We start from the raw sequence: 19,863 nt of genomic DNA, 5'->3' as shown, positions 1-19,863 counted from the left end.
CCAACGTCAGGACTAGGCACAGTCCTACACCCTCTAGGTTGCAGCTTTTCCCTGCACTTTGGTTTCAATGTATCAGCTGCACCATCCCATATCCCCTTCGCCCCTAAATCGACAAAGGGGAGGCAGAACTGGAAGTTGTCTGGAAGTCACTTCTCCAAGACCCCGAGAAGCCCCGGCGGATCCTTGTCCAGTCCAGCGCACAGCCAGCACCACCCGCCAGCCCGCCTGCCCGATGGCCCGAGTAGCCGCAACCCCAGCTCCCAAGACCCAAAGTTTCCAGGCTCCCAAGAGGACTTGGGGCCAATACCAGTGCACACAGACCAGTTCTAGGCGGTGGATCGCACAGACGCTCCCCCTCGCTTCGGCCTCAAGCATTACCAGAACAGGCGTCAACAGGTTTTATTTAGTCTCGTCTATTGCTCCACATTTTCTCTTTCCTGGCTATTTTCAATCCTTTGCATCCTGCCGCCTCGGGCACGGGGGACCGGACCGCATAGCACCGCACCTTCTCCTTTCTTCTAAAGGGCATCAGTCCCGGGAGCTGCCCATTCCCCACATGCCCGGGCGGACCAAGGAGCCGGCTCCTGCTCCTGTCACTTTCAAAGGAACTGGTGGGGGCTGGGGGGTCCCCGAGAGAAATGAGCTGCACAACCAGAAGAGATACGTACCTTACACAGTGATGTCCGGTGGTCCCGCCAAACGCGCGGGGGTCTAGGGAGGATAGTTCTTCCAGAGCTCGGCGATTGTAGTTCAGTCCGGGCTTCCTCATCAGCGGCTGAGAAAGTTTCTCTACGTCAGCACCCAGCCGGACTCAGGACCCCCCAGCCGCTTTCCCCTCCCTCCCTCCCTCCTCACTCTACCCCGCTTCCCACCCCCCCCTTTCCTAATCCGCTGACGCTCGCCGCTGCTCCGGGATCCAGGCTCCCTCCAGCAGCTGGTACTGCTGGGCTCCCCCTCCCGGCCAGTGACTCGTTTCTCCAGTCCACCCTGGACTCTTTCGTGGTTCAGGACTGGAAGAAGACCTCCTTGGGAACTGATAGATTGAACGCATGTGCTTTTATATCCTGATCTCTCGCAGTACCCCCATTCCCAAACAACCGCCTGCATTTCAAGTCTCCGGTTTTAGAAAGCCTGCCGCAGTAGCCTACGTTTATTGGATGAAATGGGGGTTGATCTTAGAGTGTGGGGAGGGGAGTATTTGAGACTACCAGTCAGTCGCACGGATTTTCTCCCCCGGAATTTCCCCTCTCCCACCCCCTTAATTTTAAAGTGGCTCGCCTATCCACTCTACTCCAGACACCATCGGGGTTTCCGAACGGTAAAGGGAGCAGAGAGGATTGTTTTATCTCTTGGTCCTTCGTTAATATCTGACTTTGTGTTAGCAGAGTAAGACGTTCCTATGATCTTCGGGTTTTTAAAAAATCACTTTGGGACTTTGGTGGGGGGGAAGCAGAAAAAGAACGTTAGTAAAACATGCTTCTCCCCCTCATCGAGAAAATATGCGCACAGCACTTTGCGTGGTGCTGCCCTGTCTTCAACGACTTCTTCCAGGGCTTGTGGTCAGGTAACAATGACATCTTTTGACTTTTTTTTTTAGTTTTGGATTTACAGAAAAAAGGAGTCAAGGTATTGCCTCTAAACCCCTGCCTAGGGCCTCCTTTTGTCCCAGCTAGGAGCTCTCAGCTCTGTGATGCTGAACTTTGCTTTTCAAAGGAAATTTGCCTAAGTGACTGAGCATGCCCACCTCTCTTCTGGGAGGCTGTAGTAGTGTCTAGCATTAATGTGCAGCATGAGGGCAAGGGGAGGCAAAGGATCAAAGTATTATTTCTGCAACTCTCTTCCCCGAGACTTCCCTCCCCCGCCCCAAGCCATTCTGCTTTGGAGGGAGAGAAAAGGATTCGCTGCTGAAGCTTCATTTATTGTGGAATGAAAAAGAAGATAGCAAAGGGACCTTTTCTAAATTTTTGACTGGAAGGTTCCAATTTTAAATTTAACCAAAGATAAGAGGGATAGACCTAAAATGAGATTGGATGTGTGTAGTGTGTACCCCACATTTTATGGATTTGGCTTTTGTAAGGCTGACCCTTCAAAGCTATTCATTTCCTCCTGGATATCTTGCCAGCAAATAGGATCCAGAGTCTGTCTGGGGCTGCCAGGTTCCCCCTAGGCATGGTTAACTGAGACAATAAATGGTATGCTCTCCTGCTCTACACAAATCCAGCATTTATTGAGCATCTATTGTGAGAAGAGTGCTTGCTAGAACCTGGAGAAGTAAAGATGCAATTGCAGATAAGCTGTGGCCCCTGCCCTGGGGGAGCTTATGGTTTAGTAAAAAAAAAAAAAAAAAAGATGATGTACCTACCTAAATAGGTATAATATTGAATATTGTGTGGTAAGTGCATCAGACAGTTAAAAGGCAAAGTGCAGTGTGGACTGAGGAATGGAGGTCCTTATTGAGTAGTGGGGCACTGAGAAGGAAACTTGGGTAAGGTGATATTTGAGTGACACTTAAAAATAGATAATTTCTCAGGCTACAGTCATCTTGAACAGCCCAAATAAACAGAGTACAATGGAAGTCCTCCAGAGGGTGGAGCAGAGAGTTAATGGAGGGGACTAAGATAAGGCAAGGTGTTCAGTGACAGACAAATTAGTTTAAACTTTACTCCATAGATAATGAGGAATGAAAATTTTGATCATGTGAATAGCTGATGAGGTCTATCTTTAAAAAAGATTATTCTGATAGTGATATGAGAAGGGGTAGAGATTAGAGGTGGGAAACCTGTAAGGGGGTGATGACAATTTCAAAAGTGTGTGGTAATGAGGATCAGTCTTGGGACTGTTATGTTTGTTGTATTAAATAATAGCCACAGAATTCCAGATGAGGACAGAGGGGGAAATCATCTAGTCTGCTCCCTATTTACAGGCGAGGCAAATGAAGATTAGCTGTGGCAATCCATTTACCCAGGGTGGCACTGTTAATTAGACTGTGACTTGAAAACCCAGATCTCATAACTCCCAATTCAAATATTCTCTCTGTTATACAAGCTTCCCCCCTCTCCACTGAAACAGCTAAGTTCAAATATTAAAAGATATTTTCTTTAAAAGTAGGGTGAGCTTTGCACCAGATAGAAAACTGAACCACACTGGCCATGAGAGTCTAGGCTAAGATGAAATTACAAAACAATTGCTGCTGTTGTACCCTGGCAGAGGGATTTTTCTCACAGGGAGTTCCTATACCCATGAAATTAAAAGGATGAACAAAAGAAAAAAAGGAATATTATGAAGAAGTTACTACATAATTGGGTTTTTTAAATGAGCTCTTATATTCAAAATATATTTTAAAATATTCCAAATAGGAGGAAAAGTCCTCTGACCATTTGAAAAATCCTTTGGTGAGAACCCATATTTGAAAAACCTTCTGGAAGGAGTAAGAGGTTAAGAAAACATTTACAATACACTTGGGTAAAAAGAGTTAGGAGTCAAAGAAGCCAAATGAGGATAAGAAGATTAAAAGGGACAAGATAGTATGAGATAGCATGTCCTCAGTGACATATCTCAGTTGGTGGTGAAGAATGAAGAAACAGAGGTTTTTTTCTGTTTAACTCATAGCACGGTATAGTGGAAAAGGTGATGGACTTAGAGTTAGGAAAATTCACATTCCAAACCTTCTGTCTGAACAAGAACAAGTCAATTCACTTCCTTAATCATTATTTACAGAGTGGCTAGCTGGTGCAGCGGATAAAGCACTGGGCCTGGAATCTGGAAGATCTGAGATAAAATCTGGTCTCAGACACTTATTAACCATGTGACCCTGGACAAGTCACTCAACTCCTATTTGCCTTTGTTTCTCATCTGGAAAATGTGGACCCACCAGTGAAGGACATAGCAAACCATATCTCTGCCAAGAAAATTCCATGTACAAAATCCATGGGATCTCATAAAGTCAGATGTGACTGAACAACAGTCTTCAGTTACTTCCTAGGCATGTGGTACATACAAATGATGTGTAGACCAGATAGGTGATGTAGTGAACAGAGCAGCAGAATTAGAAAGACCTAGGTTCAAATTCAACCTCAGATACTTAGTGACTGTGTGATCCTGGGCAAATCATTCAACCTCTATTTGCCTCAGTTTCCTCATCTGTAAAATGGGGATAACAATAGCACCTCCCACCAGGGCTATTTTGAGGACCATATGAGATAATAATTGTGAATTGCTGACATAATAATATGCTATAGAAATGTTAGGTAGTAATAGCAGTAGGTGTGGTGGTGGTGGTGGTGGTGGTAGTAGTAGTAGTAGTAGTAATAGTAGCAGCAGTAGTAATAGTAGTAGTAGTAAAATATGGGGAAGAGGATTCAGAGAAGAGGGAGGTTATGTATCACCGGCAACAGCAAAGTGCCTTACACATAGTAGGCTTCTTGAATTGTATTCCTTCATATTGTATCTAGAGTTTAATTTGTTATACTAATGACAGTAAGTAGTATAATTTCCAGTGTTAGCATTTTGTGATTTTGATTAATTTAGTGTTTTAATATAAAAAAAAAACCAGTTGTGATTGGATTATATGTTCAATGCCTTGAGTTTCAGCTTACTAGAACTGGGGAAAAGGCAGACTTTTTAGTATGTGCTACCTGACAGGGTAGCATAGTCAGGACCATCCAACTGGTTGCTGGCAAAGCACCTATGAGGAAGTAACCAGCCTCTAGAGGGCATACCTTGCAAATGCAATTCAATTAAGTAATGGCAAATTAAGTAAAGACATATTTGTTAAGAAAGATTTCCTCCTTCCCCTCATTTCCACTCACAGCTTTAAAGAGGGGATCCTTTAATCTCTCAACCTAACTTCTTTCATTTGATCTTTTACACCTCTGTGGAAGTCCCCATCCTCATTCTGACATTCCAGGTCTTGGAGTTGAAGTCTGTGGCTTCCTTTAAGAATGGCTGCTCTTTGACGTCTCAGACTTTTTACTTCAGTTAACAAGAAAAGTAATTTCCCAAAAGCTGTTCTTTCTTTCTCTTTTTCTTCCTTCAAGTCTTGGCAAAAAAGTAGAGAGGAAAGATTTCTTTTTAGAGCGAGGAATCAAGAACCAGAGAGTTTAAGTGACTTAACCAAAGGTTACACAATAAAGTAACAGAGCTCAAATCTAAAGTCAGATCATTTGACTTCAAATCCATCTCTCTTTTCATTTTCCCTTGCTACTTGCCTTCTGATTGAAGTGTTGGAAAGAAACTGCCTTAAGATCCACCATCCTATAAGAGAAAAATAGCTACTGGTGAAAAAACCCAGTGCATGGAATAATATTGAAATAAGGGTCTTAAAAATAATCTTTGCAACATTAAAGAATTCCTTTTAAAAATGGATTCCTGTCTTCTTTACATCAAATGGGTGGTTAACTAGTTGATTAGCTAAATTAATTTAATAGTAACAGCAACATTGTGCCCTTTATTGATTAAGATTAATTAAACCATTAGTTAAGATTAATTAAATCGGCCCAAACAAAAAAAATTGTACTTTTTTAAAAATAATAAATGGTAAAGGAGGTAAAGGAACTTTGAATTGAAAATAAAACCTGAATTTATTTTGGGAACCTGAAAATCAACATTTAAAAAAAAATCATTTTTCTTTGTTAGTTTAGAATCATGGTTGAATGAAGATACTCTTAGAAAAAACATCAAAATCTTCATTTACCAATACTAGTTTCAATATTTGCACAATTTGAAGAAATAACAGATTATTTTATTGGATATTATAACATTTCTCTTTGATAAAATTCTCTGACAAAAGGGGAAAACTTAATGAAAGAAAATTGACAGCACATTTATTCCTTTGCCTCTACTTCATGATGACATTTTAGGTGCCTGAATAACCCCTCACTGGACAAGATGATTTTTATATAAGAAGTTGGGACACAGGACCATCCAGCATGGTGTGTCTACTTCAAAGAAGACACGGTGTTCTGTGAGCAAAGCAGAATTGAGGCAGCACTAAAGAAATGTGAGATGGACAGATCTGGAGACCTCTCCCTCCCAACTGGTCATAAGGGACTATTTGGGTTTGGCCTATGACAGAGCTTTGGTACGATCAGCTACAGCTTGACATGTACATTGACCCTGACTTTTGGTCCTCCTTGAGAATTTAAAGACAAACATCAACAAGTTAGGAAAAATACCTTTGTTAAGAGAAAGGATTAAGTAAAGAAAAATATTTTGTTTTAGAGAGAAATACCAAAGTGGAGAGATACAAGATGTGGTTTTGATTGTTTGAGGAGATGCAAAAAGTGATGATGAGTTATTCTAAATAATTGCCAACTCATGCTTTTATACATTGACAACCTTAAACTTGTGTAGGAAATAAAAACCACAAGAGAAATTCAAGTGTCTCATTAGTATTGCGAATTGACAAGAATGTTGTATAACCAAAAATGACAAAGTCTTTTGCATTCCTGTAGGAATCACAGTACCAAAGGTAATAAGAGTTATCTTTTCTTTCTAATGCTCAATGTTTTGTCATTTGTAGAAAATATAACTTCCTGTTTAATATGAATTTCTTCTGTTTATTTCATACTAATTCATTTAGTAAAAAGGTCTATCATTTTATATATCAATTGATTTTTTTAATATTTAGAAAGTGGTACTTGCTTCTTGAGCATATGTGGTATAGTAATGATTCTATCCCTACTATTAAAAACAATAAAAACTGTGTTTATATAGCATTTTAAACTTTCTAAACTGCTTTACGTAGAATTCTGTACTTGGAGTCAAGAAGAGCTCAGTTCAGATTCTATTTCAGACACTTACTTATTTGTATACTCCTAGACAAGCCACTTAACCTCTCTCAGTCTCAGTTTCCTCATCTGAATAACAACACCCACTTCACAGGTGTACTGTAAGGATCAAACGAGATAATATAGGAAAAAGCATTTTTCAAATCTTAAAGCAACATATAAATGCTAGCTATCAGTAAAATTCCCTACGTGACTTGTTTGTACATGGTTGTTTGCACGATGTCTCCCCCAGTAGACTTTCAGCTCTTTGAGGGCAGGGGCTGTTTTTTGTCTTTTTGTATCCCCAGCTTTGCATGGTTCATAGCAACTTAATAGATGCTTAATAAAAGTTTATTGACTGTCTGACTGTAACAATCTCAGAGACTTTGTCTTGTTCAGGATCGTGCCAGATACAGTATTTGAATTCAGGTCTGCTAGACTTCACTTCCTATATGGGTGTACTCTAAGAGGCCTTTCAGCACGTGCATGCTCTGATGTTCTGATTACAAAAATCTGTAATTTTTAATTTTTAAAGGACTACTGATGATCTGTGATTATAAATTCTCAGTTTTTGTAAAAGCAAAACAGGAGTAGAGACCCAGTCCAAAGCTCTATGTCATACCAAAAAAATGCATATACAATAGGCCAAAGCAGAGTAATAACTAGCTTTTTCAGTATATTGACAGATTATTGCTTAAGTCTCTTCAACAACTAGTACTGTAATATTCATTGAATGTTCTGCACACAGTAGGGAGTCAAATATTTAATTTACTACAGTAGAAGTCAAATAAAATCGATTTCATTTAATATTGTAATGACATCATCTTCAAACAGATATCACTCAAACTATAGTTTCACAATTATTAATGTCTCTATTTGCTTCATGCTTTCCATTTCACACCTTTTTAGAGCAAAATTATGTAATGATTTTTGTGGAAGCAAGGGAATAAGCACTTATATAGCTTCTATTCTGTTCCAGGTACTTATTTTATTCTTGTTATTAACTCATTTGATAAAATAAAACAGCCCTGGAAGATGTGCTATTATTATCCTTGTTTTACAGCAGAGGAAACTGAGGCAGATAAAAGTTAAGTGTCTTGTCCAGTATCACACCCCTAGTATGTGTCTGATGTTGGAATTGAGCTCAGGTTTTCCTGACTCCAGGCCCAGCAATTTATATACTACACCTCCCTAGCTGTCTTTCATAGGGTTCACCTTTGCAAGAGTACTATGATAGAGGCCTGAAAGATCCCTGGAGTCCTGGCATTCGAATAGATTAGATGGACCTCAGGGTGGTGTAGGGAACTCAACTGATGGAAGATTATAGGTTTCTCCTCTCCCACTAAGCTACTTAACCTCAAAAAACAGAGTCCAAATGTGTTCGTTTGCCTTATCCAATCTGACTTGACCCAGATGGCTTTTTTCCTTCTATCCTCAGGTCCCTAAACCAGCCTTTCTCTTCTGTTGCCTGAAGGTCATGTTTTCCTAGTATTCTGAATGGTAAATAGACAAACACCTTCTCCTCTGGTAGAGGTTATCTTGAGGACAATAAATATTAATTGGGTCCTTGACTTAGCTTCCCCAGAGCTTAGACTTTGACTGCCTTATCTTTGTATCTCCCACAGGGCCTAACCCAATGCCTTGAATATAGGAGTTTATTTAAAAAAAAAAAAAACTATTGAATTGTGAAGTCGCCTCCTTCCCCAACATTTGCATAATAATATTATTTTCTAATGGAACACTTGTAATTACCTTGAGATGCACCTAAGTGGCAAGCGGAGAGTACCTGGCCTGGCTTCAGGAAGACCTAAGTTCAAATCCAGCACCAGGCACTTCCCAGCTGTGTGACCCTGGACATGGCACTTAATTTGTGTTTGCCACAGTTTCCTCATCTATAAAATGAAGATAATAATAGCACCCACCTTAGATGATGGCTGTGAGAACTAAATAAGATAATAATTATAAAGTGCTTAGCCATAAATGTTAGCTATCTATATTATCTTCCTAATCTATGGGACTGAAGTTAAAAGATGAGACCTGTGAGCAGTCAAATACTGCCTCTACATACAACAGCAAGACAGCAAAACCTGAGCTGCAGGGTATCGTAATTACCACTACAGAGAAACTTAAGGATTATGAAAAATAAACTTCATCTCCAGCAGTCAAAGACTAATAGATATAATGGAGTTCTCCAGCACAAAAGTTCACAAAACTCCTGAGTTCTGGCTGAATCAAATTAAATGTAATTGATAAACATTTAACAAAATTTTAAAGATACAATAAAATATAGATCTTTGTTAATTTGTGGTTTTCTAAGTCAATATGTGATAGCAGGGAGCCATTGCTATTTGAGTTGGATACCATTACTCTGGCAGTTTCATTTGCTAATGTAGAGTGCCTCCGAGTTGGGTGAGCTTCTGAATTCCCAGTGCCACTAGATTCCCAAGAGCTTTTCCTGGTTTGGGTGTGTCTGGGGGAATATTCTCCAAGAGGTTGACACCCATTGTCATCATCATCATCCTCACCACCATCACCACCACCACTATCATCATCATCACAGTAATAACCATAGTAATAGCTAGAATTTATATAGCTCTTTAAGGTTTAGCAAAATGTTTTACATGTGTTATCTCATTTGATGTTTTGTCTGCTTTGGCTAAAAGCCAGTTTTTCTAGTATTAGCAAATGTGTGGTGACAGCCTTTTTGAGACTGCCTGGACAGCAATTCTGAGATGACATCTGTTTGAGATTTTGTCTTATCAATCTCGAGGATCGTTGAGAGCTTTAGATTTAACACTATATTCAAAAGCCTGGTTTCTTGGGAATGCCTGGACTCATGAACCAAAGTAGACTGATGGAGTGCTCTTACTATTCTCCCTTCCCCCATAACTTTTGCAGTACTTGGTATTTGCTCTAGGCTGTTTCATTTGCAAAGAGAAAAAAAATGCTGAGTTCAGAAGAAGCTTTGCTTATTTGAAAACTATCAGACTTAAAGTCCAAATATAGAACAAACTTAATAGTTTGGGGAAAATAAGCTGTTAGCTTTTCTCCAATAATGCTGAAATAAATCTTATTTTCTAAAAATAATAAACTGGAGGAAAACATTAAAAGTGTTATTAGAAAGGGAAATAAATCATGCTTTACACTATTTTAATAAAATCGTAATTTCAAGATTTTCTGAGACCATTTTTTTTTCTTTTGCCTATAAAAAATCCGATTTGAGGATTTACTAAGTGAACTAATGATGAAATCTGACAGAAATTGACAGGCAGAGCAAGGTGATCATATTCTTGGGCATTTGATCATTTGATTTGGCAAAATAGTCATCATGCTTCAAAATGCAAAGGGGTTGTCAGCTTCCATCCAAACTAGCAACAAAAGATGTCCTCTCACTAAATGTCTGTTTTATTAAAAGGGGGAAAATGGTAGCATGATTGCAAGGTCAAATCTTGTCTAAACTGTTTCTACCACTGAAGCTTGTCATATATTAGACTGCATCAGAAGCTTCATTAGCTAAGCTAGCAGAGGATGCATACGTGCATGAGATATTCTGTAGGACATGATTGTTTCTTAAAGGGTCTAGCAATTCCAGAGATTCATTACATTTTCTGAATATGCACAGATTCCACTTTTACAATAGGGGGCAAAGGCAGAGGATAGAGAATCATATAAAATCACAGATGTAGAGTAGAAAGGGATTTCAGAAACCATCAAGTCCACCCTGCCCCCATTTTGCAGCTGAGGAAACTGAGGCCAGGGAGTTTAAGTGACTTGTCCAGGATGATATGGGTAGCACAGGATTTGAACTCAAGTCCTCTGATTACAGAACCACTGTTCTTTCCATACTACACCCTTTGTACATAAAATAGATTTAGTCACACATGCATATGTACGTATTTAGAGAGAGATTTACAGATACAAAGATATAGATATGCATATAGACAGGGTAGCTAGGTAATTCAGTGTATAGAGCTGTGGACTTGGAATCAGGAAGACTTCACATTCAACAGTTCAAATCTGACCCTAGACTCTTACTAGCTGTGTAACCCTGGGCAAGTTGCTTAGTCCTGTTTGCCTCAGTAAAATGATCTGGAGAAGGAAATGGCAAACCACTCTAATATCTTTACCAAGGAAACTCCAAATGGGGTCACAAAGAGTTGGACATGATACAATAACTTAACTACATGCTACACATAAAGGCAGCATGCTACACTGGAAAGAACACTGATGGTAGAGTCAGAGGATCCGGGTTCAGATCTTACCTCTGCTGCTTACTACTTTTGTGATCTGGGACAAATCACATAACCTCTCTGTTTCTTCATCTGTAAAATAAGGAGGTCCCTTCTAGCACTTGAGCAGTCAGCATTGATGTCACCAATCATTATTAAGCACTATGTGCTAGGCACAGGAAGGATACAAAGACAAAATTGGAAGGAGCTTTTAATGTAGATAGACAAATATGGTTATAGATGACAGAGAGACAGAGAGAGGATATTCCAGCTTTAATCTCTTCAAAATGATAGCTCATGAGGTTCCACTGATGTGTTTAGCTGTTGTCAGCTTCATTTAAAACAAAGTCCCTTAAAGAAATAGAATCATAAGAAGATTTGGGAAGAATATTTCCCCATAAACTTATGGTGCACTCTTCCCCAAATATACACACCATCCATGGGAAAATAAGTATGCATATGGATCACAAATGAGGTGCCCACATGTGAAGAGGAAATCTTCACCTTTGATACTCTAGTCGAGGACCTGTGATATCTATGATGGCTTGACTCTGCTTTCATTGGGTTCTCATACATGGTTTTTAACATACTGGGTATATTGGTCTCCTGGGCATAACTTTCTAACCAAGCTATCTGCAGTTCAGTCTTCTAAGGTATAGTGGACTGAACATCTCCCCAATAAGGTAAACTGATGCATCTAAAATCATAGATGCCAAACCCAACCAAGTCAGGTGAAGTGCCTCCAGGCTGATAAAGTTGTTTTTTTCTCTTCAGCCCTTATGTAGAGTCCAAATCAAAGTTTTTTTACTATACATATGTGGTCACTGTCTAAGAGTTCAGGTACTCTTAGATACTCTGAAAGATCATTTCTGGTTTATCTGCATATAAATTTGAGTCTGAACATAAGGTAACACCAGGTAGCAAGGTCAGTGTTCTTTCCTATGAGGTCTACATCCGTATCTTCATTAGCATATCTGTGAGCAGCAAAGCCTGATCCCTTTGATGCTTTATAGCGAATAGAAAAAATACACACACAAATCTGCTGGCCAGATTCTAGCACAAAGCAAATGCTGCTGACTAATATGTAATTAAGATAAGGATGTAGACTAGATTGGTAGAGAACACATATCTAGGGGTTTTTAAAAAATATGTACAGTATACACATATATGCCTTTTAATATCTGTGTTTATAGATATACACTCATGTATATATTAATATATACACACATGTGTATGTGTGCACATGTTTATATAATGTATAGAGATGTGTGTGCATATAAAATATAATTATATGCAGCACATGTTCATATGTGTGTACATCATTTTATATATACTATATTCAGACATCTGCATATACAATATTTTATTATATGTAATTATAGATAATGTATACACAAATGTTTATATATGTGTTTATATACGTGTTCATATAGTTTGTACATGAGTTTATATAGTATGTACATATATAACATAAACTTGGGTAATATATATGATAGAATGCATAATTACATGTTATATAATATATACTTTAATTCCACTGAAATATATGGATTCTGTTTACATGTATCTGCTGCATCCAGTAAGATAGACCAGTAAAAGTCATGCCAAGTAATCATATTAAGATATCAGAGTGCTGCAATATTGAAGGCAGAGATTGCCTCTCCATATGTATATGGCATCCATAACCATATTCATGCATATACATATATTCCAGTGAAGTTAAAGTAAAAAAAATTGCTGATAACAAATTATTACTGAATCATTTCTTTACCAGTGATTTATTTGTATATAAACTAATAATCTTTGAAAGAAATGTTCAGTAAGTGAAGAATTCATCTATGCCTTAATTTAGCCTCCATTTACTGAACTGGACTATCAAAGAGAACATCAATGCATTTGTTTAGTAAATACGTTCATTTTTCATACAACTATCTCGATATGTAATTTTAAATTATTATCTGGTCTTCAATATGTAATCTTACAGCAATTTAGCTGAGATAAAAATGAAAAATAAAAGTTTATTTATTTTGTAAACTGGAATTGTAATACAAATTATGGTCCTAGTTTGTAATTTTGAGGGATTAAATGAAATCATCTTGAGCTCAATTGTTGGTGCAATGAGGAATACCGAGCAAGATAGGAAGGGGACAAGAGAAATCGTGGACACGGGGAATCATCCTGGATGCTTCTGTCTATTTCCATACTAGCTGGGGGAGGGTATTCAAGCAGTGCAAAAACAAAAAAACATCATTGGTCTGAAATATAGAAGAGGTGGTTTGGTTCACCACATCACAGAATCACAGAAGTTCCGAGTTGGAAGAGACTTCAATGAGCATCTTGCCTAACACTTCTTAAAAAAAAGAAAAAGAGGCAATTACTACACATGTGTCTAGTTAGTCATGCAAATTTTTCTTGATGATCTCAAATGAGGAGAAAGTCCTTACCCCCTGAGCCAGCCCACATCACTTTGGGAGAGCTCTAATAGTTTGGAAAGTGTTTTTAGTTTGTTTGTTTTATTTTGTTTTCATTTCTTAAATCCTGAATTTAACTCCTTTAAGTTTCAAAAAGAACATTACAAAGAATTTCAAGGTTGAAAGAGATTTTATAGACCATCTTGCCCAACACAATATAGAGGAGCTTTTCTATAGTGGACCAAAGAAGAAATCATTTAGCATTTGCTTGAAGTCTTCCATTGAGAGAGATCCCCACTATCTCCTAAGGAAGCCAATTTTGCTACTGCTTAGTTCTAGTTAGAAAATTGTCAGGTAACACCCACACCCACACATCAAGCCTAAATTAGCATTTTTTCATCTCCTATGAATTGCTCCTACTTTTCTCTAAGGTCAAATGGAATAAATCTATCCCATCTTCCATATGACAGATTTTCAGATATTTGAAAGTCTTCTCTATAGTAGACAGAATATCCTTAGTTCCTTCAACTGCTCCTCAAGTGAGGTTAGAGAGGCATTATTACATAGGAGAAAGAGCCCAAAAGCCTGTCAGGAAAAGTTCCACCTCTGATACTTCCTTTTTTGTTACAGTGGGTAAATTATTTAACCACTTTGAATCTCAGTTCTTCACCTATAAAATGAGAATAATAATATTACCTATAGGATCTATCCCCATATGGTTGTTCTGAGATTAAAGTGAGATAATATGTGTATTTTGCAAATCTTAAGGTTGTGCAGAAATGTCACTTATTTTATGGTATGAACCTGGTGCCGCTGGCTATCCTAGCTGGTCTTTTATCTATCAGTGTTCTCCCTAATATGTCACTAAAAACTGAACGTAATCTAAATATATTTGGCAGCCTTTTGAAAGTGGAATATGAAGGCACTAAAAGCTGTTTCCCCCAATTTTTTTTTTCTTTCAGACAGCCAGAGTTGGAGGAAAGGTGGCATTATCTCCTTAGAGGGAAGAACAGGACACGTTATTGATTTTTGTATAGAGTCTAGAGGCTATTGCTGCATAAGATAATCAACAAGCATTTAATTATCACCTCCTGTGAAGCAGGTACTGTGCTAAACCTTATGGACACAGAAAAGAAGGCAGAACAGCCTTTGCCCTCAAGGAGCTTACATCTTAATGGGAGAAACAATATGTACATACATGGGTAGAGTATAACTGCTGCAGTTCTTTCTAATCTGGACTGGGATGAAATCTGATCTCTATTTGCCAAAGCAAGTGAGCCCATAGGCTGCCTCGATATGTCATATGCTTCTTTAGAAGTCCTTGCTTTGGTTCCTCAGAGTTCTAAAAATCCCTCAGTGAAATTACTGAAATTACTTGAGAGAATAGACCTCACAGTATTATAAGATGTCAGATTGATCTGTCTAAAGTCGTATCCTTTCTATTTGGATTCAGACCTTTGGCTTTTACTGAGACAAATCCCCTTTGACCTTACTGGGATCTTACATTCAGTATCATTTCTTGAATGAGATTTCTTACAATGAATTTTGACATAGAGATATCGCATCTTGACCAGGTTAGTCATTTTTGCCTTTTTCTTTACTTTTTTTGGTTACAGTTTAAGTTCTGAACTGTCTCTCTCCCTCCCTTTCCACCCTACCCTAGAGAAGGTCACCATTTGACACAGATATGTAGATATAAATGTATCTAGACATCTAGATCGATCTATCTGTCAGTCTGTCTATCTATCTATCTATGTATAAAGTCATACCAGGTATACTTTTATTTATCAGTTCTTTCTCTGGAGATGGATAGCATCTTCCTTCATAGGTCCTTTGTAGTTGATTTGACTATAGTATTCAGACTAACTGGTCATTCACAGTTCTTCAAACAATATTGCTGTTACTGTATACAATAGTCTTTTGGTGTGTTAGCCATATTTCTAATGTATTTTGCATTTACTGTTAAGATGAATGACATACTTCATAATTATAAACATCTACATTAAAGAGTATCAGTAGAGGATAAGCATGGTATAGTTTATAGGCTTAAAAAAAATCCCAAACTCTCAATTCAATACTGTACACAATACAATACAGTTTGAAATTGAAATAGAAACTAAAATCTTCAAAAGGTATTTAGGAAAATAATTTACATAATGCCTAACTATGAGAAGCCACTTAGAAGCCTTTAAGCAAGCAAGGGTGTATTTTTATGACATTTCAAAATTTCTCTTTGTTCCTTATTTCATATGCACCATATGAGAATCTGCTTCTGTAAGATTAAGTAGGTTATAAAGATTTTCATATTCATAATTGAGTGATTTTTTTCTATTACTCATTTCAAATAACATTTAACAGTTATAAATGAAAATCTTGAATAGGACAAAAGTGATGTATTTTGTTATTTCAATTCCTACAAAACTGAATTTCTGCCCCTTTTGTAAAGCTTCAAAATTGCCAGAAAGAAAGGGAACTTTTGTATGATAATAATAAGAAGAATAGATGTACTTTAAGATCCTTATTGAAATACAAGAAAACAAAATACCACTTTACTAAAATAGATAACCAAAAGCAAAATCCTGAAATAAAAATATCATTTTTATAACCCACTTGTATCTTAAAGTAAGCTTTGTTAAACTCAAAAATGATTTGGATTTATAGCTTCAGTTTTTTCAGTTATATTCAAACATTGAATTATTATTCATAGTCTTCAGCTTTTTTGATTATATGATAGTACACAATAGGAGGATTGTTTCTTCACTTTCCAGACCAGATGAAAACATTTTTTTAGATGTTTAACTGATTTGAAGATAACTCAGTCATACTGTAAGAAGTGGCCATATGTAACTGACAGACATAATGTAGATTTAAAAAACAAAAACACCCTGAAAGTATGTTTCAAATATACATTTTTTAAAAAATTAACAGCATTAGAAAAATTCTTGAGGCAGTTTTAAAAAAGCTCTGAATTTAAGAAGATCTGAGTTTGATTTTCAGCTTTTTTTTTTAAACCTGTGAGATATTGGACTAGTCAACTTAACCTTTCTTGGTGTCATATGTTAAACTACAGGGTTTGGCTGGTGATCTTAAAGTCATTTCCAGTTCTAAGTCTTATATTCCTATGTGAAACACTAAAATTGAATTGCATAGTAATCACTCTATCAGAAACCTATTATTTATACTCTGCAGTTTATAGGCAAGAATTTGTTCACCCAACTGTAATACAGGTGAAGATTGTCCCTCCTCTTTAAGGATCTTCAATGCTATTTCACTTATCCAACAGTTGTGACAAAAATGGAACCTCTTTTGCTTAAGGGAAACTCAGGACACAAGGTACTCACAGTACCTTTTCCTCAATTTAGAATTACATATGTGGATGTAAACAGAGGAGAAGGTAGGACCTATTTAGAGCAGATTGAGAAACTGTGCAGAGAGAGCAGTGATAAGGAAGCAAATGGCATGAACCTGGAGGAGGGCAGCACAGTGGTGGGAAGAGCTGAGTAGCCCAAAATCCAGGGGTACTAACAGACAGGAGAAGCTAGTGGCAGGACAATGAGCCATGGAAAAGAGAGGTGGAGTACCTGCTGCATGGTCCACCTGAAGGAGAATTCTTCTAGGACACTTCCCCCACAGCCCCATCAAGAGATGTCAAAATTTGTAAGCTGGCCCTGAGACATCATGATACCTGCCTGCTCCCTGAGACTAGTAGAAGAGAAACCCCAGAATCAAGCATCATCAGATTCTTATGTTCACTACAGGTGCTGTGAGTCTCAACTGTATCCTTCACATTCTCTTTAAAGGTGATTTTGGTTATTTATTCTTCTGAAGACACAGGAGACAACAGCCATTTTACGGATGAGCAAAGAAAACGTTCACAACTTGGTTCACTTTCCTTTGCTTTACTATCCTACCTATCCCATTCTACCTTAATTAAATAATTTTTTGCTTTTTTATTCACATGCTGTTTGTGTTATCTGGCATAGATGTTGCATTGGTGGAATCCCTCACCAAATTAGAATAGTTAATAATTAAAAACAACACCTTGAACTTGGGCACTAGTGAGATGTCCCAGATTCTTGTGGGGAACTGTGGGGCCCAGGGCTACATAACCAACAAATATTTAATGAATGCCTTGCAGGAGGAGAAGTGCTGTGAGAGATGCAGGGTTTGTAGAATTCTATAATATAAAAATGGGAGGGACTTTAGACATCATTTTCTACACTCATATACAACTGGAAACTGAAAAAGGACGTGACATTCCTAAGTTCATATAACTAGCAAAGAGAAGAGCTCTGTTCTCAACTGGACTTAATAGACTGAGTTTTCAACCTAAATAACCAAGGAATAACTAACATTTCTCCCTTTCTTCTTTTACACTTGATTAGAGAAAGGAATGATCTGGGTACCCATAGGAGCTAGTAGACTTGGGCATTAGTAGATGCTAGAGAAGTGAATCTCTTGCTGCTGCTGCCATTACTGTTTCGCCTATTCTCCTTCTTCATGATTTTTATGTGGGTTTTTTTTTTTCTGAAGTAGATGATAGGTACTTTTTTTTCATCATCCTAGAGGTGCAGAATGTAAGTGACACAAGAAGCCTAAGGGAGACACATGATAATGGGATTTCAGAGTTGGCAGAGAGCTCAGATGTCATCTAGTTCACCCAATAGTCAAATCAATGTTCAGTCTTCGATATCCTCAATAATAGCTAACATTTACATCGGGCCATGAGGTTTGTAAAGCTCTGTATGTGTATTTTCTTGTTCCATTAATTAGTGGTTAGCCAACATCTCTTTGAAGACTTCTCTATAGTGAATAATTTACCTCTAAAAGCAGCCCATTCCACTTCAGATAGCTCCATTTATTAATAAGTTTTTTCTTTTATTATTCCAAATCTGCCACTCTGTGATACGTATGCATATAACGGTTCCATATGATGACTATTTAACTACAAGAAGATAGTTATAAAATCATTGTCTTCTCTATCCTATGGTTAACATCACTGATCCTTCAAATGATAATTATTTAGAATGGTTCGAGTCCCTGGATTTCCCTCTTCAGGAAGTATTCCAGTTTGTCCTTCCTCAAACATGGTACTCTGAACTAAACACAATAGTGAAGAGGTAGCCTTATCATGGCAGAATAAAAGAGAACTATCATCTCCCTTGTTCTGGATATTATTCTGCCTTTAATGCATTCTATGATTCTATTAGAGTCTTAAGCTGGGGTCCAGGAACTCCCAAGGGATCTGTGGGTAGATCTCAGGAGATCCACAACCTTGGAAGGGAAAGCATTTCATTTTTCTTTTCACTAATCTTTAACTCAAATTTAGCATTTCCTTCAATTATTTAAAAATGTTATTGTAAGGAGGGGTCCTTAGGCTTCATCAGACTGCCCAGTGGGTCCATGACACAAGAAAGGGTTTGGAACTCCTGCATTAAGGTATTTTTGGCTACAATTTCACAAATGACTCATACTAAGCTTACAATCCACTAAACCCCCAGGATCTTTTCTGAACAAACTACTGGGTACTTGGGTCACCTGGCCTAACCCTCTCTCTTAGCTGATTGTATAATCACAGAGTTCTTGAGTTGGAAAGTACTTCAGGGACTCTCCAGTCCACCCATACATGCAACTAACTACTTTGATGTACCCGACTTCAAGAAGTCATCCAGCCTCCACTAGGAAAAATCCCTGATCAGGAAATACCTACAAGACAGTCCATTCCACTCTTGGACAGTTTTAATTGTTAAGAAGGATTTTTTGGTCTTGTTTTGTTTCATGATTCCCTCCCACCCCAACATCAAGTTTAAATTTTCACTATCCTACTTGCCTTTCTAGCAACCCACTTCAGCTTATCAATCTCCTTCCAAAACTGTGGCACACAGAACTGAACACAATACTCCATGTAAGGTATGACAAGGCTGAATACAGTGGGACTCTGACTTCCCTATTACTGGAAGTTATGCCTCTCTTAAAGCAGTCCAAGAGAGAATTGGACTTTTGGTTGCCATGTTATATTGCTGATTCATATTAAGCTTGCATTCCACTAAATCTCCAGATCTTTTTTTTTTCTTTCAGTACACTGGAATAGAAAAGGGAAGAGAAAAATAGTAATTAGGAAAACTTTTCAATCCCTGAAATGAAAGTATATTGAAAAGCTAAAACCATTATGTTTTTTGGTCAATGACCTTTCAGCAGTCATAGAAGAATAATTCCCGAAGGATGACCAAATTAATCAACTCAAAGTAGAAAAGAAAAATTCTGTTTATGGGCAACTTTCTCATGGATTCATATTTGTTGTAACTGATCTTTTTTAAACTATATATACACACATACAACATACATATATACGTACCTATATACAAAAATGGAATTTGATATATACATGTTATACATACACATATCTATATACACAAAAAGAGAATATAGTATAAAGTATATATTACTATAAATAAT

At 37.7% G+C, this 19,863-nt stretch overlaps 2 protein-coding genes across 15 annotated transcripts in view; one reads left to right on the top strand and one right to left on the bottom strand.

Annotated features, from left to right (window-relative positions):
- GULP1 (GULP PTB domain containing engulfment adaptor 1) overlaps positions 1–784 on the bottom strand; it is a 383,611-nt gene extending 382,827 nt beyond the window's left edge. For 13 of the 14 annotated variants that reach the window (XM_072612613.1, XM_072612612.1, XM_072612615.1 and 10 more), the window contains exon 1: positions 669–784. The gene's annotated coding sequence lies outside the window, so the exon portion shown is untranslated. The remainder of the gene's footprint in view (positions 1–668) is intronic. The other variant, XM_072612621.1, reaches the window with a different exon arrangement.
- On the top strand, positions 68–9,940 carry LOC140505981 (uncharacterized). Its single transcript, XM_072612629.1, has 2 exons — positions 68–1,564; positions 5,859–9,940. The coding sequence occupies exon 1, from the start codon at positions 68–70 to the stop codon at positions 713–715; it is 648 nt and encodes a 215-aa protein (XP_072468730.1). The 3' UTR covers positions 716–1,564; positions 5,859–9,940.
- The last annotated feature ends 9,923 nt before the right edge of the window (positions 9,941–19,863 follow it).

The sequence above is a fragment of the Notamacropus eugenii genome, chromosome 5 (genome assembly GCF_028372415.1).
Source record: "Notamacropus eugenii isolate mMacEug1 chromosome 5, mMacEug1.pri_v2, whole genome shotgun sequence".
Classification (NCBI taxonomy): Eukaryota; Metazoa; Chordata; class Mammalia; order Diprotodontia; family Macropodidae; genus Notamacropus; species Notamacropus eugenii.
Note: the sequence above shows the minus strand (reverse complement) of the source record. Positions and strands in the feature narration are given on the sequence as shown.

What these genes read in the sequence shown, in the direction of transcription:
- LOC140505981 (XM_072612629.1), top strand. Translation starts at nt 68, where the DNA reads ATGTATCAGCTGCACCATCCCATATCCCCTTCGCCCCTAAATCGACAA.